The sequence below is a fragment of the Molossus molossus genome, unplaced genomic scaffold (assembly GCF_014108415.1).
Source record: "Molossus molossus isolate mMolMol1 unplaced genomic scaffold, mMolMol1.p scaffold_m16_p_1, whole genome shotgun sequence".
NCBI classification, from domain to species: domain Eukaryota; kingdom Metazoa; phylum Chordata; class Mammalia; order Chiroptera; family Molossidae; genus Molossus; species Molossus molossus.
In genome coordinates, this window is record NW_023425344.1 from 225,959,863 (window position 1) to 225,987,410 (window position 27,548).

The 27,548-nt window shown below is 48.1% G+C and overlaps 1 protein-coding gene across 1 annotated transcript; it reads left to right on the forward strand.

Annotated features, from left to right (window-relative positions):
- Positions 1-1,034: 1,034 nt before the first annotated feature.
- Positions 1,035-25,753, forward strand: DCAF4 (DDB1 and CUL4 associated factor 4). The gene is made up of 14 exons (XM_036266889.1): positions 1,035-1,097; positions 6,182-6,278; positions 8,691-8,791; positions 9,211-9,368; positions 10,232-10,314; positions 12,056-12,158; positions 14,181-14,324; positions 15,221-15,270; positions 19,731-19,810; positions 21,616-21,714; positions 21,844-21,941; positions 22,750-22,923; positions 23,220-23,334; positions 25,281-25,753. The coding sequence occupies exons 2-14, from the start codon at positions 6,190-6,192 to the stop codon at positions 25,472-25,474; spliced, it is 1,488 nt and encodes a 495-aa protein (XP_036122782.1). The 5' UTR covers positions 1,035-1,097; positions 6,182-6,189; the 3' UTR covers positions 25,475-25,753.
- The last annotated feature ends 1,795 nt before the right edge of the window (positions 25,754-27,548 follow it).

The window sequence follows — 27,548 nt, forward strand, 5'->3', positions numbered from 1 at the left end:
TACAGTTGATAAATTCCACAACCTAACTTCAAATGGGTTCAGCCACTCACAGGTGCCTGAGTTAACAGGGTACATGGTGCACCAGGCCCATTTGTGGCAAAAACCAACCCTGGTCTATTTGAACCCAGCTCTCTTCACAAAACTGTCACTTCCACTCAAGTGCCCGTCACAGGCTTCCACTTTCCTTTTATAACATCTGATGGCTGTCAGCAGATACCCGGAACAGCACTGAGAATATTATGAAAATATTGGTTGTGTGAACAAACTCTGCATTGGAAAGAACATCAGAAAACATTAAGTTAAATTCCTTGTTTCAACATAAGTAATCAAGGCACAGAAAGGGGAGACTCACCCTAGGTCACACAGCAAGCAGGAAGCTGCACTAGACCTAGAAGCAAGACCTCCTGATTAGTTCTGGGCAAGCTCCTCTGCACCTTGCAGCTACGCAGACCTACGATTAGCAGCCTCAGCTACCTCAGGTCTAGGTAGACAACGCCACCTGTTCACCTGTTCCTTCTCTCCCTCATCTCAGAACCTCCTTCTCTCTTCCCACAACACAAACTTTCCTTCTCCCCAAGTCTCAGTTTTGAAGAGAGTAGCCCCGAACGGCGCGATAATTTCTACAGGCTGGTTCCATCGGCTGCGAACAGAAAAGGTAGTGCTAGGTAGGATACCCACCATCCTGGAGAAGGCAGCCTGGAAGCTTGTGAGTTTCCAACGCAGACTCCAGCCCCGCCCCGCCCCGCCCCGCCCCGCCCCGCCCCGCCCCGCCCCCTAGCGCGCCCGGCCCCGCCCCCAAATGCGCCCGACCCAAACACGCCCGCGGACACGCGGCTTCTTCGCCAGGCTTGGGCGGAGCCGAAACCCCAGTCCCCGCCCTCTCCGTAGGATCCACCCTATAGGCGTAGACAGTCAGAAGCCGCGCCCAATGAGAACGAAGGGGCGGCAGCCCTGGCCCTATCCGCTGCTAAAGCACAAAAACGGACGCAACTAACTGGCGGACCTTATAGCTTGGTCTTTCCGGGTCCTTTCACGCTTCGCCACTAGTTCTGCCGATCTCCGGCCCGAGGGAGAGCCGGAAACGATCCTACAATCGAGTAAGTCTGTGCTGGCTGGGGTGACTGTTGGCATCGGTCCAGGGGCTGCTGCTGCTCCCCGGACGGAACTCGGGGTGGGACAAGGGCGTGGGGGAAGGGGCGGGGAGGAGCCGAGCACGTGGAACGCCGGCCTGATCGTGGCGCGGGTGGGAGGCTGGGAGGGCGAGCCCCGGTGTGCAGGGTTCGTGGGCGCGAGGAGCCCGGTTTGTCCTGTCTGGTCGGTTCTGCAGCCGCACATCCCCGAGGGGGTTGGGGGAAGGGGATTCCGAAAGTCGCTGCTCAGTGTCTGACCCGAAGGAGCGTTTTCTAAGCCCTGCTGCTGAAGGTGCCACCCACTACCCGCCAGCGACTGGACTGCGGGCCCTCCCCGCTCGCCGCTTTCTCAGAAAGTTCTGATTGTGGTTGGTAATTTTTGGTTTTTAATCCTCCGCGGAGGATATTTTTTCTATTGATTTTTAGATAGAAGGGAGAGGGAAAGGGAGAAACGTGGATGTGTCTCTCACATCGATTGTCTCCCGCTCCACCCGGAAGGGCCGATGGAACCTGCAACCCAGGTACTGCCCTTGACCGGGAATCGAACTTCAGACTCCTTGGCCTGCGGGCTGACGCTCTAACCGCTGAGCCAAACCGGCCAGGGCTTGGTTGGCCTTTTCCGACAGGTCAACATAACAGGTAACACAGGTTGAGCACTTACAGACTGTTGTTGGGCACTGTGCTTACTGCTTTACAACCCTGAAGTTTTTGCTCACAAGCCCTGTGAGGTAGTTAGTAGATAATACACCTATCTTTGTCGGACACAGTAAGAAACCCAGTGAGATTTGTGATTTGCCTAAGGTAAGGCACAATGTAGTAAGTAGTGGAGCCCAGGGTTGAACCCAAACTTTCTGGTTTAGCCTCCATATGGAGTTGTGTTAGTAGGAAAGCCACCTTTTCCACATCAGTACTTGCATGTCCAGGAAGCCTCATTTATCCACTTTACTCAGACACCGTGATACCTCCTTCCCCTTCATGGGCGTGGAGACATTGTCTTGTGAATCGAACAGCAAGAAGGAAATAAAACTAATGTGACAACTTTCTGGAAAAAACAAATTTCCAAAGCCCCAAACTCTAGTTTTAAGTAATGGTGAAATTATAGTTGAGGGGGTATCCTGTGGGTCACCAGGCCCAGGTGCCAGACCAGCAGGGGCATGATACTTAGCCCTGTAAGCCTGTTTCCTCATTTGTAGAGTTAAAAAAAATACCCATGCAGGGTGGGCACAGCAAGCTCCTTGTAGAGGTCATTTTGTGTTGTTGTTGTTGTTGTTTCTTTATCCTCCCTCGAGGACATTTTTCCATTTTTTGTTCAGATAGAGTGGGAGGAAGAGAGAGAGAGAAACATCGATGTGAAAGGGACACATCGAGTGGCTGTCTCCTGCACTACCCAACCAGGGCAGGGGACAAACTGCAACCGCAGCACATGCCCTTAGCAGGAACCAAACCCAGGTCTCTCCGGACCTCAGGCCGACGCTCTAACCGCTGAGCCAAACTGGCCAGGGCTTTGTTGTTTTTTAAATATGTTTTTATTGATCTTTTAGAGACAGGAAGGGGAGAGAGAGAGATAGAAACATTGATATGAAAGAGAAACATTGATTGGCTGCCTCCCCCACACCTCCCCCACACTGAGGATGGAGCTTGAAACCCCCAAATGTGTCTTGACTGGGATCTAACCGGTGACCTCTTGGTGCTTGGGTTGACACTCAACCTCTGAGCCACACCAGCTGGACCTTCCCCCTTTCCCCCCCCATTGACTCTTTTCTCCCAATTTTAGTTTAAATAAAAGTCAGAATTAACCTAATTATGGTTTTAAAACTGCTGTCATACTAAAGTATTATATACAGTACTACAACTTTTGGGAAGCTAGTAATCTGGTGGCATTGTTGTCTAAGAAAACATAAACAGGTAGACATGGAATATCATAAATCATTTAAAATTCTATAAAAATTTTACCAAGCTACCACCTAGTTAATAAAAGGGTATAACCTTTTTCCTTAGTCACTCTTATTCCTGGAAGTATAAAACAATTTAATCAGCATTTATCAACTCATTTGGGATAACTGGAAAAAACAAGTCTTCATATCAGAAATACGGACTTTCAGGAAGCTTTAAAAAAAAAAGACCATTGCCCTGGCCAATTTGGATCAGCAGTTAGCACGTTGGCCTGCGAAGGGTTTCAAGTTTTATTCCAATCAAGGGCATGTACCTGGTTTGCAGGTTTGATCCCTGGCCCTGGTTGGGGTCATGTGGAAGGTAACCAATCAATCAGTGTGTCTCTCTCACATCGATGTCTCTCTCTCCCTCCCTCCCTTCTACTCTATCTAAAAATCAATGGAAAAATATTCTCAGGTGAGGATTAACAACAAAAAAAGACTTTTGTACCATTTAGTTGATCCTCATTCTCTACCTCCTCTCCCGCCACCTCCAGCCCCTATAAAGCACTTTCTGGGTGAGTGTGTGGGTGTGTCTGGATTAGCCTGTTCTGATATTCAATATACATTGAATCATACAATTTTGTGTCTGACTTCTTTCACCTAGTATATGTTTTCAGGGTTCATCCATGTTGTGTCACGTATCAGTACTTCATTTTCTTTATGGCCCAATAACATTCTGTTGCGTGGATGTGCCACATTTTTTATGCATTCATTAGCTGATGGAAATATGGGCTGTTTCTACTTTTAAGCAATTATGAATAATGCTGCTGTGAATATTCCTGTCAAAATTTTTGTATGGCCATGTGTTTTCATTTCTGCTGGGTTTTGCTAGTTCATATGGTAATTCTATGTTGAACCTTTTTTTTTTTTTGTACAGATAGAGTGGGAGGGAGAGAGAGGAAGGGAGAGAGAGAGAGAAACATCGATGTAAAGAGACACATCGTGTGGCTGCCACCCGCACGACCAACCAGGGCCGGGGACAAACTGCAACCGAAGTACGTGCCCCTAGCGGGAACCGAACCCGGGTCTCTCCAGACCGCAGGCCGACGCTCTAACCGCTGAGCCAAACTGGCGAGGGCTATGTTGAACCTTTTGAGGAACTGTAAAACTTTCTAAAATGGTGGCATTTTATGTTCCCACCACCAAATCAAGAAATTTGTTACAGAGTTGTGAAATGTTTGGTTAAGCACCATACTCACTAAATATTCCTTCCTTTTCTTTGTATTGAAATAACCCCAACTCACAATCATAGGTTGACATGAAAGTGGTTGAATAAATGCTAAGTTCTATAATGTAGGTCCAAACTTCTGGTGCTCTGTTTGATGCTAACAGGTATTCTGCACTCAAAAGTAGAAGTTGGGAGCCCGACCAGTGTGGCTCAGTGGTTGAGAGCATAGTCCCATGCACCAAGAGGTCTCTGGTTCGATTCCCAGTCAGGGCACATCTCCAGATGACCCCCACTGGTGATTTGGCCCACAACCTGGGCATGTGCCCTAACTGGGAATCAAACCAGTGACCTCTTGGTGCATGGGTTGATGCTCAACCACTGAGCCACACCGGCTGGGCTCATTGATGTTTCTATCTCTCTCCCTCTCCCTTCCTCTCTCTCTAAAATCAATAAAGAAAAAAAATTATTTATTATTTATTTATTTAATTCTTACCCAAGGACATTTTTTGATATTTTGTTCAGATAGAGTGGGAGGGGGAGAGAGAGAGAGAAACATCAATGTGAAAGGGACACATCGAGTGGCTGCCACCCACACGACCCCAACCGGGGCTGGGGACAAACTGCAACTGAGGTATGTGCTCTTAGCGGGAACAGAACCTGGGTCTCCAGACCGTAGGCCAATGCTCTAAACGCTGAGCCAAACCAGCCAGGGCAAGAAAAAAAATTTTTTTTTAAGTAGAAGTTGGGAAATAAAGGCAAATTGATTTCTAGTCTGTTCTTTGGTTATATTCAGCCGCAGAAGGTTTTTTTTTCTTAACTTTGTTATGGCATTTGAATGTGGTTTTATTTCTTTATTAAAATATGTTTTCATTGATTTTTTTAGAGAGATAGAGGAAGGCGGAGAGAGAGAGAAACATCGGTGTGAGAGAGACACTTTGATTGGCTGCTTCCTGCACACCCCCTACTGGGGATTGAGCCTGCAACCCAGGCTTGTGCCCTGACCAGGAGTCTAACCGGGACCTCTCCCTCTGAGCCACACTGGCTGGGCTATTTATTTATTTTTAATCTTCACCGAAGGATATGTTTTTATAGATTTTAAGTTTCTTTTTCTTTTTTGGTATGTTCCTTAGCAGGAACCGAACCTGGGACTCTGTGGTCCGCAGGCCCTTGCTCCAACCGCTGAGCCAAAGCGGCCAGGGCTGTTTTTATAGATTGTAGAGAGAGAGGAAGGGAAAGAGAGAGAGAAACATTGATTAGTTGCCTCCAGTACATGGATCTAACCCAGAACCCAGGTATATCCCCCGACTGGGACTCCAACCCAGAATGACACTCCCAACCATCTAAACCACCTGGCCAGGGCTTAATGTGATTTTAAAATGTCTTAGGTAAGATGTTATCAGTGTCTCCAGTGATAGAGAAAAAAAGTTACCAGATGTTGAGAAAGCCTGAAACTTAAACAACTAGTTCATGATTAATTATGTTCACAATTTCCCCTGCTCAATACTAAAACTGTAGGAGAAAGTATTCATTATTAACTCTTCTCTGCAAATGGGATGTGTGTAGATAGAAAGAAAAATGATGTGCTCTGGTGTTATCTGGTAAGGGGGAAAAAAGGAAGAACAAACCAAGAGAGTTCTCAGGCCGGGCTCATACTGTTGTCTTAAAGTAATTGTGAGTCTGTCACCACTTTGCCCAGGGTATGGAGGTTAGCAGGTGTCAGGCCAGGTGTCAACAGTACGGTAAGAGAGTTGCAGCTAGAGAAGTGTGTATGGACAGTGGATTTGATTGGTGTCTCCATCGGGAGGGCGGCTCTTTACAGGTGAGGCTTGGTATGGCGGCTTTGATGATAACCCAGGTTGGGCCTGGTTCTGAGCATGAAGGAACTGTCAGGAAGTGAACAGAAAGAAGAATGCATGCACACACATCTGTATGTAATTTTTTTCTCACAGGAGCAGAAATGTATAAAAGCAGCTGGAAAAGTAGAAGACATGGAAGAAGGAGCCAGTGGCAGAACCTTAGATTCAGACAACACAGTTCCAGTGAAAGGCAAGTACTGTTCCCCAGAGCCGTTCTAGTATTCTCCAGCACCCTCACATGCTCATGAGTCACTGGGGGTCTCGTCAAAATGCAGGGTTCTAGTCGGGGCCCAAAGAGGGTTGCTTTTTTTTAAATCTTCGCTCGAGGACACTTTTCCATGTATCTGTTTATCTCCAGATAGAGTGTGAGGTAGAGAGAGAAACATCCATGTGAGAGAGACATATTGGTTGGTTGCATCCCGCATGACCCCAATCAGGGCCGGGGACCGAATCGCAACCAAGGTACATGCCCTTGACCGGAATCAAACCCGCAACTCTGGTCCACGGGCTGACACTCTAACCTCTGAGCCACATCGGCCAGGGTGAGGGTCTGCATTTCTAACAGGCTCCCAGGGGATGTTGCTGCGGCAGGTCAGCCTGCCTGCCACACTTTGAATAGGGAGGAGATGTGGCCACACTCTTTCTTTCTTTCCTTTCAGAGTGACCATGACGTCTGGCCGGAGCATTAGCCGTAGGTTTAGAAGTAGACATTATCTGATACAACTGGAGGAGAGTTGTTTTTCCACTTTTTAGACTCCCTCTCTCTCTTTTCTTGTCTTTTTTTCCCCATCCAATGAAAATAGCTTTTTACAAATGTAATTTCATTAATTCAGTCTAAGTTCTGAGAGAGAAGCTATATTTATAATACAGTATTTAAAAACAAAATGGGTATAAAGAATAATACAGTGAATACTGTGCACCTACCACCCAGCTTAAAAATAAAGCCTAGTCCATACTTAGTTGGAATCCCAGTAAAAATATGTTCCATTCTACTTATTTTTCTGTATGAAGGAAATACAAGCAATCTAGTCTCAGAACAGGATTCTGCCCCCAATCACCTCACACCCAGAGAGGACACCTATTCACAGTGCAGGGCTCTTGGCATGACTTTGGCCATAAGAAGTCTTCACAGCCCCTCCTTGCCAAAGGAGACCTGTGTGCCGATTTCAAAACCCTTTCATACTCCAGACCTACTTTTGAAATGGACTGATTTCTAATTATAGAGTCAGAAGATGTCAAATGCCGTGATGTTTCTTTAGAAAAGATTCACCCGAACAGTGAAAAAAGCATCTAAATGTGGAAGGAACAAGGGCTTTGGAATTAAGAGGTCTGAGTTTGACACTCTGCTTCTTCTTATGGGCAAGGTACTTAATCACTTTGAGTTACTCTTCTTGTAATAATTCACTTGTGAAATTCCCAGTAAAGTATATACAGCCCCTGATGGGCAGCCTGGCTCTGAGTTAGGCCCTCCATATGTGGTGGGCCTCCTTAGGTGCAGAATAAAATATTACTCTTAGCCAAAGTCCCAGACTTGACCAACATTGTAGGAAGATCAGGACAGTGCCCAGTGTTTGTATGTTTTGAAAGGAGAACTATGGATACTTTTTGGACCTCGGGCCTTCCCACAGAGCACAATGTGTAGTAAAATGTGATCTGTGCAAGGAGTCTCAACTTAGCTTTGGCAGAGTTGAGTGGAAACACGCTGGACAGCCACCTTCTGGGCTCCATGTGGAAAGAATGGAGTAGCAGTCCTTGGACCAGAGACACGGACATTTGTCATGACATTTAATCCTTCCTTCCTCCTGCTGCTGATCACAGATGAGCTGCCGTAGGAAGCTCTGGACCATAAAAAGGGAGGATAAATTTTCCCTGGAACCATGAATAGTATTTATAGAGAGAAGTTTTTTTATTCCTTCAACCTAGTTTTGCAATTTGTACTCCTTTGAGTGTGGGGAGAGAGAGAAGGTTCTTGATTTTAAAGAGGATTTTATTGGAATTCTAAAATTAGGTCTTTGGCTCTATCATTATGTCCTTTATCCTATAATTGCCATAGAAGCTGGTTGTAGCTTTGCAAAATGAGTGTTTAAACCATGGCTCTATCCCAGTATTACCAAGCAGATCCCCTCTGTGCCCTGAACCCCAGTTTCTCCATCTGTAAGGTTGTGTAGCCAAGAACAATTTAAACTCTTTGAACTGCAGGATCCAGTAAAGGGTGAGGTTCACCTGGCCTTGTAACTGCTGTTGAGCTGACAGATGAGCCCAGCTGGTAGAATTCTTACCGGCAAAGATTGCTGTTCTCCTTTTCACCCAGAAAATTCCAAAAGACTTCACAAAATGCTCAAGTGAGGCGATAAGAAAAGGGACTTACTGTGACATGCACCCTCTTAGGGATGAGAGACAAAACCTTGCCCTGATTTGGGTGTATTTGCAGTGGGGAAATTACTTTCAAGGAAAAGCACAGTTAGTGCTTCCCAAGTAATCAAAGGTCAGAGGGTCAGGGGTAAGGGCTGTGGCACTGCCTAACCTGCCCCTGCCAGACCCCACAGTCAGAGGGTGACTGGGTCTCCAGCCCTTCACTGCAAGTTACCATGACTGTCGACAGGTGTAACACAGGGGCACAGCAAAGCCCACAGGATTCCGACCAGGACGACGGGGAGGTCCCATCAACCTCGTCCAGCACAACTGGGAGTTCTTCTGTGCCAGGTAAGGCCATCTGCTGGATAGGACTCCTCTGGTCCTGCCCGCAGGGAAAGACGAAACCTAGTCCTGTCTCGTCAGCTGGTTATGTCTGTTCTGGCTGCCCTTCCTCCTCAGCCCTGTCTTCACTGGCACGTGGGTGTACTCCATGTGTGTCACCAGCTTATTCCGGGCTTAGAGGAAATTCTGGGAGCAAACTGGAGCACTAAAGGGAGGAACTAGGTATGCCAAGAACTGGGATCCTGAGCAAACAGCTCCCCCCAGCACTGAACTGGGCCCAAGATGGTGACTGACAATGTTAGCCTACTTTCTGCCCCTTAGAACAGTCAGGCAGCTGTGAGGGGTGGTGGACAGGCCACTGGGCTCCTCTCTAGGTGGGTCAGATCACAGCGTTTTAAGTTGGATTTTATTTCTTTCGACTAAAGATCTACCAGGGTATTACTTTGACCCTGAAAAGAATCGGTACTTCCGCTTGCTCCCGGGACATAACAACTGCAATCCCCTCACGAAGGAGAGCATCCAGCAGAAAGAAATGGAGCACAAAAGGCTGCAGCTGCTAGAGGAAGAGGACAAGCAGAGAAAGGTGGGCTCCACACTCCTGAGGGCGCCCTACACCCTGCACTCCTGCAGCCTCCGTCCACTGCTGAAAGCACGTGCCCATCGAACTCCTGGTGACACTTGGCTTAGTGCACCTTAGGGAGTGTGTTCAATTGTCTTGATGGGAACCTGAGGAAGAGAATGAGAACAAACAAGCAATTACCCCCACCCCACTTTCCCTGTTTGCAAACTTCCATCAGTAATTCTAGCATTTTGTCCTTCCCTGGGGGAATCTTGAAAAGCAGCATGATACAGTTTCAGTAACCGTATATTTTAAATAGAAAACCAGGGTATATGGTTTAGATATGAGGGTTTCTTATGCCCCTTATGGGGATTAGATGCCAGAACATTTTGATGGTTTTGAGGCAACAGAATGGAAAATCTGGGCCTGAGGGTCACCATAGGTTGAATGGAAAGCATGATGCTGACCGGAGTGTCCAGGGCCATTCCTGCACTCACTAGCTTGCTGGACTCTTCTTCCCAGGTATAAATTGACTCGGGGGCTTGGACAGAAGCATTGAGCAGACCTTCCAGCTCACACATTCTTTCTCAGTTGCAGTTTGTCCCCGGCCCTGGTTGGTCGTGCGGGTGGCAGCCACTCGATGTGTCCCTTTCATGTCGATGTTTCTCTCTCCCTCTCCCTCTCCCTCTCCCTCTTCCCCCCTCTCCCTCCCTCTCTCCCTCTCCCTCTCCCTCTCCCTCCTACTCTATCTGAACAAAAAATGGAAAAATGTCCTCAGGTTAGGATAAAAAATATATATATATAAATATATATATATATTCCCTGTTATTTTATAACATGAAACTTTACTGAATCTATCTTTTTTTTTTTTTTTTTTTTTAATTTAGAAAATAACCAGGATGGGTTTCAATGCATCTTCTTTGCTACAAAAAAACAAGCTGGGTTTTCTCAATGCTACCAGTTACTGCCGGTAAGTCAATGCCTCCTTGTTATATGTTCTTCATGAGAATTATTTTTATATTTTTTATTTAAAAAATAAAAAATGGTCCAAGAATCCAGTCAGGAGACCACATAGCTGTTGTCTGAGGAGCCTTCACAATTGAGGGGCTCCAGTTCACAGCTTGCTGTCAGCTGTTGAAACCAGCCGGAGAGGATCACTTTCCCTCTAGAGCAAGGAGGAGACTCCTGCAGGAGGTCAGGGAGAGAGGAGAAGGGATCTAGGCAGAGAAGTTGGGCAGAAATTCCTCAGGATGTTGCAGTAGGTCTTACAACTTCATTCCTGTGAGATTCCTGCCTCTCTTCTCCTTACCTAATAAGTTGTTGACAAAATGGAACATTATTAAATAGATGTATATGTACTAAACTTTATAAAAGTACTTGTGATTCCTCATATAACTCTAAAACCCTGTGGAATAGGTTGACACTTCCCCTGGTTTCTAGAAGAAGAGTCTGAGGTTCAGAGTGGATTGATTTTTCTCAAGGTAAAGCTAGAAAGGATGGGATCTGTTTCACTCCTAATGCCTGAGCTCCTAACCCATGTTCTGCTGCCTCCTGCTTTATGTGGGCAGGTGAAGAAACAACGTGAGCCCTGGCCGGTTTGGCTCAGCGGTTAGAGTGTCGGCCTGCGGTCTGGAGAGACCCGGGTTCGGTTCCCACTAAGGGCACCTACCTTGGTTGCAGTTTGTCTCCGGCCCTGGATGGGTCGTGCGGGAGGCAACTACTCGATGTGTCCCTTTCACGTCGATGTTTCTCTCTCTCTTCCTCTCTTTCCCTTCCACTCTATCTGAACAAAAAATGGGAAAATGTCCTCGGGTGAGGATGAAAAAAATAAAGAAACGTCAGTGTGGGTAGCTTAGAGGGGACACAGGTCTCATCTTGAAGCAGGGCCGCCTTCCTTGTAGGCCAGCCATGCACAGAGGTGAGCCGGGGCAGGTGGAAACATGCCTCTCCTTATTTCCTCAAAAGAGTTAAGGTCTAGTTAAAAAGATCTCTTCTTGCCCTGACCAGTTTGGCTCAGCGGTTGGAGCGTCAGCCCGCAGACCAATGAGTTGTGGGTTTGATTCCGGCCAAGGGCATGTACCTTGGATGCCATTCATCTCTGGTCCTGGTTGGAGTCATATAGGAGGCAACCACTTGATGTGTCCCTCTCACGTCGATGTTTCGGTCTTTCGGTCTTTCTCTCTCTTCCTCTCTCTCCCTCCCACTCTATCTGAACAAAAATGGAAAAATGTCCTCGGGTAAGGACAAAAAAAATAAAAATAAAAAGATCTGTTCTTCACCCTAAAACATGCTTTGTCCTTAGTGGACAGGTAGCATGCGATGGCGAGGGAAGGGGCGGTGACAGTGAGGTGGGCGGCGCCAGCCTGGCGCTTCTGTTAGCTGTGTGCTCTGGGCATGTTGCACTTCTCAGGCGCCTTCTGTTGGCTCAAGAAGGGGAGTTGTACTCGATGACAAAACAGATCCCTCTACTTCTGACTTTCTTTGACGCTGTAAGTGGGCCATCCATTTCTTTGCTTTAGTTTTTCTAAGAGTTCTAAAATTGTATTTATTTGGGATCTTGCTCATTTCCATTGCTCAGAAATAATATGGAGAGGGCCAGCTAGGGGAGATGGCCTTCAGGGTGTGGGGCAGGGCAGAACCCCTGAATCTTCCTCATGGGTATCTGGTTAGGGTGCCCATGCCGTCCCTGCGCCTCTCTTTCTCCTCTGCAGTTTAGCCCATGAGCTGCGAGTGAGCTGCATGCAGAGGAAGAAGGTTCAGATTCACAGCTCAGATCCCTCTGCTTTGGCAAGCGACCGATTTAACCTCATACTGGTGAGTAGGAGGGAGCTCCGAGTGAGTGCCGGGGGTGCTGCTGCCGTCCCCGAGCCTTGTGCCTTCGCGCTGGCCTCCATCGAGTCTAGCTGTGTGGATGCCGGTTACCTGAAAGCAGGTGCGCACTGGTTTTAGTTTTAACAGGCACCTGCTGGCTACCCATTAGCAGGTGCCACGCTGGCTGGGCAGGTCATGGTGACCATTGTCACCCCGTCATTTGACAGGAGAGCTAGGGCCTCCCTTGCATTAACTGAAAACCATCACAAAATAACTCCCTGGGGTGTGTTGTATACACATCGAAAGGGTACACAGTGGACTGGGAGCTTCTAATCTGTCCTATACTGGGCAGGGTTTGGTGGTCAGCCCTAGAGCTCCAGTGTCCTCGTTAGCAACAGTGGGTTACTCCCTCACTTGCTGTTCCTGACCTGAGTAGCAGGGGCTGTAGGCCTGTGACCTGGGCCTGCACGCCACCTTCATCGCACCATTTGCAGGGAGCAGAGTCTTCTCTGCTTTTGGTTAGACCTGGGCTGGAAGCCAGGGCCAACCACTTGAGTCCAGGGGCCAGGGAAATACTGGCAGAGGGTCCACTGCAAACAGAAGGAGCCAGACTGCTCAGCTAGACTGCATATTCGAGGCCATGGTAGAGCGTGGCCGGCCCAGCAAGCCCTTCTTTCCTGGAGGCTTAGGGAAAGCCAAGGAGACGGAGAGAGAGACACACAACGGAGACCTTCAGCCTGGTGATCTGCTGACAGGACTGGGGCGGAAGCTACAGAATTGACCCTTGACATCTTGCCCCAGGAGACCCTGATAGCAGAGCCCTTCCTCATAAGGGGTGTTAGGCCAGGACTCACATTCTCTCCTGTGGCTTTACCCCCTATATGTAATTGGGGATCCAGTTTGACCTGAATACTTTCTTGCAGTGGGTTCCCCTCAGGAGCCCCATCCCTGGGGTTCTTTATATCAAGACAACACTCCAACCGACTGAGGCATCCAGCCAGGGCACCACATTTTTAAAAAATGAAACAAACAAACAAATCTTAAAATAACTCACATCTCAATGCAGTCTTTTCTTTCTTTTTTTGAGATTTCTAATGGATTTTTTTTTTAGAGAGAGAGGAAGGGAGGGAGGGAGAGAGAGAAACAAACATAGATCTGCTGCCTCCTATACGCCCCCTGCTGGGCATGTGCCCTGATCAGGAATCGAACCAGCAACCTTTCAGTGCACAGGACAACACCCAACCCACTGAGCCACACTGGCCAGAGCCCAATGCAGTCTTTTCTATTATAATTATTTTTTCAGTGCAATGTCTTTTTTTTCACTTGGTGGTAGTCATGGTGTCTGTGTAATGGGAATACAGTTTTGTGTCTTTTACCCCTTGACAGTTTTAACTAGCATCCATGTTGCTGTGTGGCTTTAATGATGGCCACATGCTGTCACCGTGTCTCATCTGAACAGTTTCTCTCAGTAGACACAATTCTGAGTGGGGTCACTGTGCAGACCTCAGACTTCCTGGCCACATTCCTCAGAGCCATCCTCATCCCTGCTCTTGAATTGTGAGGCCAGCCCTGGCCAGTTTGGCTCAGCGGTTAGAGCATCGGCCTGCGGTCTGGAGAGACCCAGGTTCGGTTCCTGCTAAGGGCACGTACTTCGGTTGCAGTTTGTCCCCGGCCCTGGTTGGTCGTGCGGGTGGCAGCCACTCGATGTATCCCTTCACATCGATGTTTCTCTCTCTCTCTCTCCCTTCCTCTCTCTCCCTCCCACTCTATCTGTACAAAAAATGGAAAAATGTCCTCGGGTGAGGATAAAAAAAGAAGAAGAAAAAAAAAAAAGAATTGTGAGGCCAACACACCTGTTAGGTTTGCCCAGTGATGGCTACACCAAGTAGGGAAATTAGGTCATCCCCACGCTCCCTCGTGGGCAGGAGATCTCACCTGGTGAAAGTGCAGAGTACGGGGGCTGTGACAGACAGGCAGGTGGTCTTAGGCCTGGGAGGTCACTTACAAGCCACGTTCCCCTTCCAGGCGGATACCAACAGTGACCGGCTCTTCACAGTGAACGACGTCAAAGTTGGAGGCTCCAAGTACGGCATCATCAGCCTGCACGGACTGAAGACGCCCACGTTCAGGGTGCATATGCACGAAAACCTCTACTTCACCAACCGGAAGGTACGCGGCCCTTCCCTTTAGCCTTGCAGCCCCCTTTGCCTTGGGGTCCCGGGCACTGCCATGGCTGCCAGATTCAGAGAGGACGAGAGGACCTCGTGAAGAAGGCAGCGCTCGTTTCCCAAGGCACAAAGGAGTTTTCGGTCCCGAAACCCGTAGAGGAAGAAAAGGGCCTCAGGAGTTTCTTGTCTTAGGAGAGAAAAGGATTTAGATGTGGGAAGACTTGAAGTAGTGCTTCTTTAGCTGGCTGTAAGGACCGTCCCTTCGAGAGGGTTGAGTTGGTTTGAAGGAGCCCACACCAAGGTGTGTAGCTCCTGGAGGTGGGCTGCAATAGCCTGAGTGGCGGGTCCTCCCAGCGCATCAGGACGGCGTGTCAGCCCCTCAGCCAGTCTGTGGCTGACACTGAGGTTTACGTGACTGAGAAGCTTGATGTCTGAGGGGAAGCCTTTAAATTGTAGTGGGGTGACAGCTGCATCTCTAAGAAGCTGTGACTTTCTGTTCTGTTGGGATATGAGCTACAAGATAGATGCAGGTTGAAAATGGTTTCTGGGTAAAGTGAGATACAGTATGCCCTCAGACTTAGGTTTGTTTCCTGCCACTAAAGAGAAGTCATCCCTGCCCTGGAAGTTATACCAGATGTCTCACTGAGGCCCATGCTGATAATGAAGGGCTAAGGCCCGGGGCTGCGTTCTCCCTGTCCCTCTTAAAGGCTCTGTGTGCTGGGGCAGGGAGCTTCCCTGTTCTCAGAATGCTTGTTCTAGCCCCTTTGAGAGGAGCGAGACCTGCAGAAGTCCCGTGTCTGTGTCCCCACAAGTTATTCCAGAAGAAAGCGTTAGTCTGTTTCTCTCCATGAGCTGGGGGTCAGACCATCTCCATCTTGCTCTGTGCTTCCTCACCAGGTGAACTCTGTGTGCTGGGCCTCGCTGAATCACTTGGATTCTCACATTCTGTATCTTTTGACAGATGAAAAGGGTTGGTGGGCAGGCCCTGCCCTGATGTGGATGGGCATCTGTGGGGTTTGTGACGTGGCATCTTAGTAGTCAGAGGTCTGGGCCATCCTGCATGTTCTCACACCCTTTTACTTACTTTCAGGAAGTGCACATGGGTAAAACACAAGGATTCCCATCATGCTCAGGGAAGTAGTTGAGGTCCTAGGGTGACTTTGAGGTCACTATGAACTTGAGAGTTGATGCTTTAGTAGAAGAATGAAATGGAAAGGAACAGTAAATCTTGGGAAGGAACCCCAGACCCTCCAGAAGCAGAGGTAGGAGCTGAGAGCTGCAGTGGGCCCGGGTGGGGTGGGCCTCCCGGAGGAGCTGAGGGCTGGCACCAGAGAAAGGGGGGTCCTCTGGCATGGGACATAGGTCTGTGGGCTCTGGGCTAGGCTCTCTGCCAGAGATGGCCTTTTTTTTTTATCCTCACCCGAGGACATTTTTCAATTTTTTGTTCAGATAGAGCGGGAGGAAGAGAGAGAGAGAGAAACATCGAAGTGAAGGGGCACATCGAGTGGCTGCCACCCACACGACCAACCAGGGCCAGGGACAAACTGCAATCGAGGTACGTGCCCTTAGCGGGAACTGAACCCGGGTCTCTCAGGACCGCAGGCCGACGCTCCAACAGCTGAGCCAAACCGGCCAGGGCGAGATGGCCTTTTTTTAAAAAGTATTTTTAATTCTCACCTGAGGACATTTTTTTTTTTTTCATTTTTTGTTCAGATAGAGCAGGAGGGAGAGAGAGGAAGAGAGAGAGAAAAACATCGATGCGAAAGGGACACATCGAGTGGCTGCCACCCGCACAACCCAACCAGGGCTGGGGACAAACTACAACCGAGGTACATGCCCTTAGCGGGAACTGAACCCGGGTCTCTCTGGACCACAGGCCGACGCTCTAACCGCTGAACCAAACCGGCCAGGGCAAGATGGCCTTTTTTAGAACAGTCTTCATTCTAGTCTCCGCCTTCCCAGTGTCATCGGGACTTTTTGGCTAGGAGCACAGTAGTGCATTGTCACGGTAGCTGGGCCCTTCCTCTGGGGTCCCTGGGGGCTCTCGATGCATAGGACAACTATCCCATCATATGATTCAGGGAAGAATATTGTTTGACCCAAACAATATTGTTAATGAGTCTTGCCTTGGTCAGTTCCATAGTGAATGAGATCTTAACACTATGACCACTGGTACCAAACACCTACTTCATGAGTTGTCAGGTTAACAGTTAACATCTGAATTTACTTTATACAGTGCTCGGTGTGTTATGGGTCCTCAACAAACAATGGCTGAATCGGAACGTGTGTTTTTGTTTTTTGTTTTCATTCCACAGCACTATTTCAAAGAGTTTTAGAACCTAAGTTAGAGACCTGATTAAGACAAACAAAACTAGATGTTTGGTAAATTGAAAGTTTCACGTGGCTTTCTTTTGGGGGAGCCTTTTGGGGAGGATGGGACCACCTGTTACTGTGATGATGTTACCAGAGGACAGAAGAAACCAAGCCTTAAAAGAGAGAGAAAACAATAATCTCACCCTCGTTTTTTATTTTAAAACTGGATGGTATTTCCCCATATTTCTGTGGGCTGAGGAGAGAAGTCCCGATACTGGGTTTGAAGAGTATGGTCTGTGTAGCTTATCAGCAGCTTGCCCTCTGGTGGTCATTTTAGGTCACCTTCAGGCTTTTGTGCACCTGCTGCGTCTGCTGGAGAACTCGGAGCTTGCTCCCTTTACAAAAATGCTACCTCTTCAGACCTGCATTCTGCATCTCCTCCAAAGAGTGATGGAAGGTTAGACTGAATTCCCTTCTATACTTACTGGGCTCTTTGTTAACCTGTGGCCTGTTAAAGGATTAAATTTATAATACTAGCCCTGTAAGTATCCAAAGTTTAACTGTAACTGGGTTTCAGCCACAGCCATTGAAAGTGCACGTGTGTAAGGACTTCCTCCTCACATCTTTGCCCTCCATGCTAGAGATACTTAACATGGGGTTTACCAGCCAGGGCGACATGACATGCACACATCTCACAGATTGTCAAGAATGTTGCCTGAGTGCTTTGCAAATATTTACATTTTTTGATGAGGTGTGTGTGTATGTTCATTCCACCAATATCCGTTGAGCATATACAACCCCTGTGCAAAGTGCTGGAGATGGGCAGCTCAACGGGTGATGTCTGTTGCAGTTGGATGTAAGAGGGATGCAGGGATGGGGCAGCCTCCCTGGGGTGATTCCCACATGGGAAGGAGGTGCCTGAGCTCTATCAGAAGAAGGAGTCAAGAGAGAGCATGGCACATTGGGCAGCAGTGTTTGGTGTCCATGATGTATCTGGCTAACTAGGGCCTTGGAAGACTGAATCCTCGGATGTGGGATGCCCATGGAAGATCTGGTCACGGAGTCATTTCTTATACAGGCTGGCGAGGGGGAGACCTCAGACAAGCCTCCTGCAAGGTTAAGTGGGCAATGGAGAGGGAGGGAGTGATGAGCTGGAGTGGAGGAGAGGCACAGGTCCAAGAGGCTTGGGATCTAGTCTTGGGAGTGTTGGTGACAGGAAGTATCCAAAGATGGAACTCCAAGAGAGTGGTGGTGTAGAGACCGAGGAGTGTGGAGGTGGAAATTGTGTTGCGTGACCAGGAGGCAGGACTGAAGAGTGTTCATCAGATTCAGAAATTGAATGGAGAACATTTACTGAAAAGGTGTCATACCTGGATTGTATCGGGTTGAAGAGTGAAAGAAAGGCAAGGAGCAGGGGTAAAGATAGGTTCCTTTCGAGAGGAGTTAGGCAGTGAAGGGAGAAGGAGAGGAGCCAGATCAGTCGGAAGACAGTGCAGTAGAAAAGTAGGCAAAGAGCCCTGGCCGGTTTGGCTCAGCGGTTAGAGCGTCGGCCTGCGGTATGGAGAAATCCGGGTTCGGTTCCCACTAAGGGCATGTACCTCAGTTGCAGTTTGTCCCCGTCCCTGGTTGGGTCGTGCGTGTGGCAGCCACTCGGTGTGTCCCTTTCACATCGATGTTTCTCTCTCTCTCTCTCACTCTATCTGAACAAAAAAATGGAAAAATGTCCTTGGGTGAGGATAAAAAAAAAGAAAAGTAGGCAAACAATATAAAGAGACAGTTCAAAAAGGAAACCCAAATAACTGTAATCAGATGAATCAGTATACCCAGTTGTAATCAGGGAAATGCAAATTTAAATAATGAGGTGCCATTTTGTATCCATTCAGAAAAGCACACATTTTCAGAGTCTGATGGTGCCAAGATTTGGCAAATGTGGAGAAAGCGGAAAATGGCTGGCATGAGTGCACTGGTACAAGCACTTGAAGATGCGAGAACCTTACAGCCCCGTGGTTCCCTTCTAGGGAGAGGCATTGGAGCAGTTTCAAAACTGCAGGGCATGACCTGTCAGTGGGCCATTAAAGCAATTTGTGAGCAGCATTTTTTTAAGTGAAATAGACTAGAAAATAAGTTTCATACCTAGTAAGGGCAAATATTTTATAAAACTTTTGTTTCATAGAGTTGTGTATATATAGCATGTAGTAGTGTAAAATTAAATTCTTACCCTGGGATTAAGAAACACTGCCTTAGAAAAGGCTCTCACACATGGGTATGGGAGACAGGGAAGCGCTCATTCCAGCAGCAGAGAAAAAAGAAGAAGAAAAAAAAAGACAGCCTATGTGCCCAGCACCAAAAGACGGACAAATAACTTGTGACGTATATGTACAAAGAATGGTGTGAATGGCCCTGGCCAGTTTGGCTCAGCGGTTAGAGCGTCGACCTGCGGTCCTGAGAGACCCGGGTTCGGTTCCCGCTAAGGGCACGTACCTCGGTTGCAGTTTGTCCCCGGCCCTGGTCGGTCGTGCGGGTGGCAGCCATTCGATGTGTTCCTTTCACATCGATGTTTCTCTCTCTCCCTCTGTTCCTCTCTCTCCCTCCCACTCTACCTGAACAAAAAAATGGGAAAATGTCCTCGGGTGAGGATAAAAAAAAAAAAAAAAGAATGGTGTGAATGAAGGAGCGGGGGCTACAGACATCAACACTGATGAATCTAGAAGACAATGGAGATGGAAAATTTGTAGAAGGTACTCTGTGTGATGCCGTTTACATATGTTTTTGGAACATTAACAGTTCTTTATATTGCTCATGGAAAATGTGCTGTGGAAATATAACATGGCCTAGAACTCAGACATTTTAGAATAGTAATTCTTTCTGGGTGAGGGAGAAGGGATAATTGGGCTGGGGGTGGGGTCAAAGAGGGCTGTTAGCTGTATCTGTGACAATTTTTTTCCTTTATATGAGTCTGAAACTAAATATGGAAAATGTAAATGTGTTAAATCTGGCTTTACGGGTGTTATTTTCGTAGTTTCTGAAGGGCAGTAATGGTCACTCTCCTCCCGGAGGAGAACTTGTACTTGAGTGTCCTTAACAGCGTTGCCAGGCTGTGCCTCATGGGAATCGCGGAGACTCCAGGCTGCGCCACCCTGCTCCCAGCGTCACTGTTTGTCAATAGTCATCCAGGTACCAGATCCTTTTATTGCTTAAATAAGGGGGTGTTGTGACAGGGTCTCTGTCCTCTGCCTCCCAGAAGTTGCAGCCACCACCACCACAAACTCCTTGGTGAAGGCTTGAACAGGAGGGTGAGAACCACAGGCTCAGCGAACCCAAGTCAGAGCTCTAAGGGTGGGACAGTCTGCAGAAGCGCCTTGGGGAGTCCTTAAACCTGACCCAGGATTTGTATTAAAGCATGTGAATCTTTATTTTGTCTATTTGTTAAAATATTTTTATTGATTTTTAGAGAGAAGGGAGGGAGGGAGACAGAGAGAGAGAGACAGAAACAAACATCTATGTGAGAGTAAAACACTGATTGGCTGCCTCCTGTCTGCCCCCTACTGGGGATTGAGCCTGTAACCCAGGAATGTGCCCTGACAGGGAATTGAACCAGTGACCTTTCCATGCATAGGCCAACGCCCAACCAACTGAGCCACTCCGGCCAGGGCAAGCTTGTGCCTCTTTACGTGTTTCCTCCTTTTGGGTCTTTTCGGGAGCCAGAACAAGAAATCAAAATATTGCCCTGGCCAGTTTGGCTCAGCGGTTAGAGCGTCGGCCTGCGGTCCGGAGAGACCCGGGTTCGGTTCCCGCTAAGGGCACGTACCTCGGTTGCAGTTTGTCCCCGGCCCTGGTTGGTCGTGCGGGTGGCAGCCACTCGATGTGTCCCTTCACGTCGATGTTTCTTCCTCTCTCTCCCTCCCACTCTATCTGTACAAAAAAATGGAAAAAAAGAAAAAAGAAATCAAAATATTTATTTGAGCTGCCAGTAGAGATTATTCACAAAAGTGTGACCGGCCGGTGCTCTCAGGGATACTCTCTGGCTGAAGGCAGTTCAGAATCCTGGACTTCTTCCTGGCAACATTCTGGATATTAAATTTCCAGTGCTCAGAGAATTAGGATCAATTAGACAGGCTTCAGGCAGATCTTGCTTAATCTCTGTAAAGTGAAGATAATATCTACCCCATCAGGTTACATGGAGGGTTAAATGAGGTTGTGTACACTTAGCCTGGTGCCTGGCATTTCGCTGTACAGGTAGTTTACAAGGCAGGTATTATCACCAATTTACAGATGAAGAAACTGAGGCCAGGAGAAGTGCAGAATTTGCCTTACAAAACTAATCTTGGTGTTAGAAGTCAGGGTAGCAGTTCCCTTTGGGGAGGTAGTGATTGGGAGGGTACCGAAAATTGCTTCTTAACCTGGGTGGTGGCTATATACTTAAGATTTATGCCCTTTATATATGTTTTATCAATAAAAGAGTTTATTTTTAAAATGTTTTGCTTGACATTACACATCTAATAGTGTGGCTGGGACATCTAGAAAGATTTATATATTCACTCTTAGAACAACCACTTGTGAATCAAGGACCCTAGCTGAGTGTCTCTCTCTTTTTTAAAAATATTTTTTCTTACTGATTTTAGAGAGAGAAAAAGGGAGAGGGGGAGAGAGATAGAAACATCGATGAGAGAGAACATCAGCTGGCCACCTCCTGCATGCCCCCCACTGGGGATCAGGCCCACAACCTGGGCATGTGCCCTGACCAGGAATCAAACCGGCGACCTCTTGGTGCATGGGTCGACGCTCAACCACTGAGCCACACCGGCCGGGCAGAGTCTTGTTTTGCTACCACAAAACCCATAATGGGGCCAAGGTACAGACCCCTCTGAGCAGCTGTTCCTGGAGGGTTCTCAAATCTGGTGGTCACTGGCATGGGAGTGTGAAGGGAAGGTCTCTGTCCCTAGAGGGCAGCCATGCTTTACATCCACTGTTTCTCTCAGCAGGAGACCGACCTGGCATGCTCTGCAGTTTCCGGATCCCTGGGGCCTGGTCCTGTGCGTGGTCCATGAACATCCAAGCGAATAACTGTTTCAGTACAGGTGAGCCATGGCTGCACCCCAGGCTCCCAGAGTAAAGGATTTATCAGACCTTAAACCCCCTTATCCAGCAGCCCCTCCCCCAGACTGCAAGTGACACTTGTCTCTCCGCCCCATCTCTGTTTCTGTCAGGCTTGTCTCGGTGGGTACTGGTGACCAATGTGGTGACGGGACACCGGCTGTCATTTGGGACCAGCAGTGATGTCTTGGCCCAGCAGTTTGCTCTCATGGTTGGTTGAATTGGGAAGGGTGCAATATAAAGTTCCCAAGAGCGGAAATTTTGCTGGATTGAAATTGGATTCCCGTGTGGCCTTCAGTCCTCCTTCCCCTTTCAAAGGGGAAAACAGAGCATCAGAAAGGATTAATGGGTTATTTGAATATTTCTGCACTGAGTGAGAGTTGGCTGATCCAGAAAGGCCTGGCTAAATTGGTTTTAAACAATTTCCTGTTTAAATGAACTGTTAGTAATTCTTAAGTAGCACTTGGATTAGTCAGTAGGACGAGCAATTTTTAGTGTATAAATTAAGCCCTAGTTCAAGCCCTTAATAGTTCCATGCACAGCTTTCAAGTTACACTTTAAAAATCAAAATTCAAGTCATTACTACATTTCAAAGACTCGTCCCACAGAAAATGTGGAGGAGGGAGTTGCCGGCCTGCACCCAGCAGTAAGCAGAGTTCATTAATTCAGGTTTCTTCAGCCATCTTCCCTCTCTGTTTGGGACCCCTGTCTTACCTGGACCTCTGATCTCCTACTCCGTCCTCGTCACCCCTCATGAACAGCCTTGGAGATGGCGCTATCACTTGGGCTTCTGAGTGAGGCCTAAGGGGCCAGTGCAGGCAGTGGGGAGGACCCTGGAGGGACACATGGGGTCCAGTTCTTTGCCCCTTTCATAAAGAACCCTTCCAACTCCACTGAGGCTCGGACTCAGACTAGCCGCACCTCTGAGGGCTGGGATGGGGAAGAGCGGAGGCCGTGCTCTGGAGGGCGCACTCCTCCCAGACCTGGATGGAGGTGCCAAGCAGACCCTCTTTCCACAGACTCCTTTGCTGTTTAATGGCTGTCGCTCCGGGGAGATCTTCGCCATTGATATTCGTTGTCGAAATCAGGGCAAGAACTGGAAGGCCACCCGCCTATTCCACGACTCAGCAGTGACATCTGTGCAAATCCTCCAAGAAGAGCAGTGCCTGATGGCATCTGACATGGCTGGAACGGTAGGGTAGCACTGACTTTCTCAAGCCATCAGAGGCTGCAGGCAGAGGGACTCTGCAGAAGAGACCCTAGGCAGGGCAGCCGCTTTGCTGCCCACCGGGAACCCAGTCTGGTCTAGATAGACGTGGAACTGGTTATGGTGCTTTTGATGGAGTCTAGGCCTCAGGAGTTTGAGGCTTAGATCTTTCTAACCTGAAGGTCTTTGGAGACCACCTCACCCTCCCTGGCTTCTGTGCCTGGGGTTCACCAGTGTACCTGCTGGACCCTCCTTAACGGCCCCTTGCGTTTCTTCCCATAGATCAAGCTGTGGGACCTGAGGACCACTAAGTGTCTAAGGCAGTACGAAGGTCACGTGAACGAGTATGCCCTCCTGCCCCTGCATGTGCATGAAGAAGAAGGCATCGTGGTGGCAGGTACCTGGGCAGGGGAGATTCTATTCACCAAGTTCTATCCTTCGGGGCCCCAGCATCTTTAGTAGAGGGAGAAATTACTCAAACGGAGCAGAATAAAGAAGGCGTGGACTGTTGGGTGGGGGAGACTAGATGGCATGTCGAGTTGGATATTAGTAAGCAGCAGTGGAAGCATCCACCAGTTGGACAGCCCACTGTCCCCACATCAGTGGACCAACATTTCAGTACTAGGTAAGTTAGGGGCAGGAAAACAGCAGCGTTGGGAGACCTGGGTGTAGGGTTTACATCTGTTCGCCCGGTCGGCGTTCAGTGTGCCCGTATTCCATCATGCACCTTCCTGTCAGAAAGCTCGGGCTCCCTGTTCTTTGTCCTTGCATTTCCACCAGAGGACGCTGAGAAAAGAATTTAAGGCCATTGTAAAGGTGATGCCTGGTCCCTTTAACACCGTCCCTGTGGATCCATGATCTGTAGAAGAGGAGCAGAGCTGCCTAGCCACTAACTCCCACTGAAAGGAGTTACATTAGATTGTTTCTGGACTATAGAATATTCTGGTAGTGTGGAAATTGGTTGGTTTGACAAATGAAGTAGTAGGCCCTTGACATTAAAGAATATATTCTCAGTCTTCACAGATTCTCAAATTTGCTAATATTCCTGCAGAAAGTACTTATTCCCCATGAAACCTTTGTGTGGCTAAGACGCTACACTTTGTTAGGACTTTCTTAGGCTTATTTACTACTGTCACCATCACCAGCACTAAGCTTCCCTTTTAAGTCTTTCCACAGGTTTTCTTTTTTTATCCTTACCCGAGGGCATTTTTGCATTTATCTTCAGATAGAGCAGGAGGGAGAGGGGGGAAGAGAGAGAGAGAAACATCATTGTGAGAGAGACACATCAACTGGTTGCCACCCACATGACCCCAACCGGGGTGGGAACAAAGTGCATCCGAGGTACGTGCCCTTAGCTGGAACCGAACCCAGGACTCTCTGGTCTGCGGGCCGATGCTCTAACCGCTGAGCCAGACTGGCCAGGGCAGTGTTGTGGGTTTGATTCCCAGTCAAGAGTACATACCTGGGTTGCAGGTTTGATCCCCAGCCCCAGTCAGGGTCATGCAGGAGGCAACCAATAGATGTATCTCTCTCACATTTATATTTCTCTCTCTCTCCCCTCCCCTCTCTTCCACTCTTAGAAAAATAAAAATCAGTGGAAAAAATATTCTCGGGCGAGGATTAACAAAGAAAAAAAAGAGGGAACTAAGCCTTGCTGACAGGCGAATGTGGGTAGTGGGCTGGCTGCAATGAACTGTGCTCCCTGAAGTCACCCACAGCTGAGGGGCGCCGGTTGCATTGTCCCTCAGGTGGTCAGAATGAAATCCAGGATCGCCTCGGGACTGTCCTCTTCCTCGAAGCTTTCCAGTACATGTGTCGTGTCTGGGCCCCTAACCAAGGGTGCCAGGTGTCCCATTCCCACAGCTGAGCCCTGAAAACTCTGTGGTCTTAAGAACTGAACTGTTAAGCCAGAAAGAGCTCTGGGGAGGTTGGCACCTAGTCTGTCTCCAGGATGTACTAAGTCATGAGATCTTCCTGGCTACTATTTTATAAAAGGGAAATCAGTTGCATGTCATTGAGGCCAGGTGGGCTGGGCTCCCTACTGAACAGCCATTGACACCGAGAAGCACAATGCCTGCCCATTAGCCAGGATACCCAGTGAGCCATCCAAGGTGTCACACAGCCGGCCAGTACACCTTGTCACTTTGAATCCATGCAACAAGTTATGGTTCTAGAGCACCAAGGCAGCCCGTAACCTTGATTTTCAAAAACTACATATTATCAGTAGCAATACTCTCCATTTGAGATTTTGCATTCTGACTCCCACGGAACCATGAGGAGCCATGTCCGTGTCCACAGGTTCTCTGCACTCACTAACCTGCCACGTGTCTCCCTCTCTCATAGTGGGCCAGGACTGCTACACCAGGATCTGGAGCCTCCATGATACCCACCTGCTCAGAACCATACCCTCCCCACACCCCACCTCCAGGACCAACATTCCCAGCGTGGCCTTCTCTTCTCGGCTTGGGGGCTTCCGGGGAGCGCCGGGGCTGCTCATGGCCGTCCAGCAGGACCTTTACTATTTTCCCTACAGCTGATTCTGCAGGAAGCAGCCTGGAGGAATGTGGATTTGACTGAAGGGTCAAGAGTAGCCAAACCTCTGCCATAATTGCTGTTTCCAGTGAAGGCAGTTTAAATGGGTGCTCTGTACACACAGATCCCATCCATCCAGTTGCTGGGGAGAAAGAAGGTGCTATGTTTTATGTGGAGACACTTTAGTAACGTTATTTGTTAAGTTGTGGGGCTCAGAGAGCTTGAAAGTCCTTTTCATAAAAGGTACCTATTTCCCTTTGTTTAATTCCTTAGATTTGTGCCTCCCCCCCTTTATAAATAAAAAAATACTTTTTCTAAGATCTGAAGATTGGAAATAACTAAATTAAAGCTGCTTTCACCAAAAGCCCTTTCAAGGAGCCTAGTGATGAGACTGGCCGAGACTATTAAGGACCCTTACCAGTGTGCCTGGGTCCCAGGAAGACATGCCTCTGGACAGGAGAAAGCCAGCTGGAGAGGAAGAGGGGACTGAATTTTCCGTTTCTAGAGAAAGACGTAAGGCTGGAGTTTGGAATCATCAAACTAGCCTCACACTCAATGTAAGGCGCAAATCTTTGGGATTTTCCTTTTATCGTTGGGTTTAAGCAGGCCTTGGCATGCCTTTTGTTGAGGCGTCTTCCCGAATGTTAGGTACAGCAGCTCCTGTTTCTACCGTGGTGACTGAATGTCACATTTGAGGGTCTCAAAGGAAGCTGGCTTTGACTTTTTACAGCTATGAGGAGCAGTTTGTGAGATGTTTATACCAGGTGTTAAAGAGCTTGTCTTCCTACCGAACAGGAAACGAGAGAACCATGGTATGGGGTGTGGACTTCCATGATTTAGAAGATCGTGATGCTTGGCTGCTGTGGGAACAAACCAGCCACAGAGATGTCTGTTTAAATCTTGGGTGAGGAAAAAAGATGGGTGGAGCCTGGGACCAGCCTTAATGGCTTTGCTGGGGAGCTTCTGTTTGCCCCCCCAGTTCCACCTGTGTGCCCTTTTCACCTGCTGTGTGTTTCCCAAGCTGACCTCTGGACTACCCCAGTGGTCACCTAGCCCCGGTGGGTTCAGCCAGGGGGATGTACCAGTAGAAAAGCAGAGGGCAGGAGAGTAGGTGGGATTGTTAGTCCCTGCTCCCCTCCTGCTGGGCTGTGGGGGCTGTCGCTGTGTTCCTCCACCCAAGGCCACAGCTGTTGAACACAGCTGTCTCTGGGTTCTAGTAACCTCTCCATTTGTCTCTCGAGCACTATAGCTGGTAAGTGCACCTAGATGCTGCTAGCCCAGAATGCTTCACTAGCTACCCCCTTGGCTGTTACATCTGTTTCCTCCTAGAATTCAAACTAATACAATGTAATGTACAGAGAACCAAGTAAAAAAGGATGAGTGATTGGTCATCTGATAAATGAGCTAAGTGTTTACAATATTTTTAGTGCCTCATATTTTATAGAGAACTTTCCCCTATCTTATCTGATTTGATCCTTATACCAACCCATAAAGGCTGTAGTATAGTATTAGTAACAAAAATTATTAGCATCATTTTACAGGTAGAGAAGCCTGGGCACAGATGTTGAGTGACTTGCCTCAGATCACAGACCTTGTTAAGTGGAGAGTGGGGGACTTGGAGTCGGAAGCCTTGAGATCAGGTTCTCTGTTCTTCCTGCTCCTCCAGTCACTGAGAATACTTGTGCATTGAAACTAATGCTATGGAGAAAACGGGAAGTGGCTTGGTGCAAGTATAAATATGCAGTGCTAACGTTTCATGATACTTAATCACTAGGTAAATGAATTTTTCTGGTACCAACGGATGAGAAGCTTGCTAATTCTTATGTGTTTAATCATTTAAATTTGTCCCTGTATCTTGGCAACCCTGGCAGGCTGACCTGTACATGGGTCCCAGGAAATACCTATACGATTGAAGGGTCTAGGTGACCACTCATTGCGGAGTCTCTCGGACTAACTTGTATGACATGCCCCTGCCCAAGAACACAAACAAGTGTGATAAATGCGGAGCCATGACCCTAACATCCACCCATACTCTTGTCCCCTCAAGATCTAAGTTACCACAATACACAAGTTCACTTG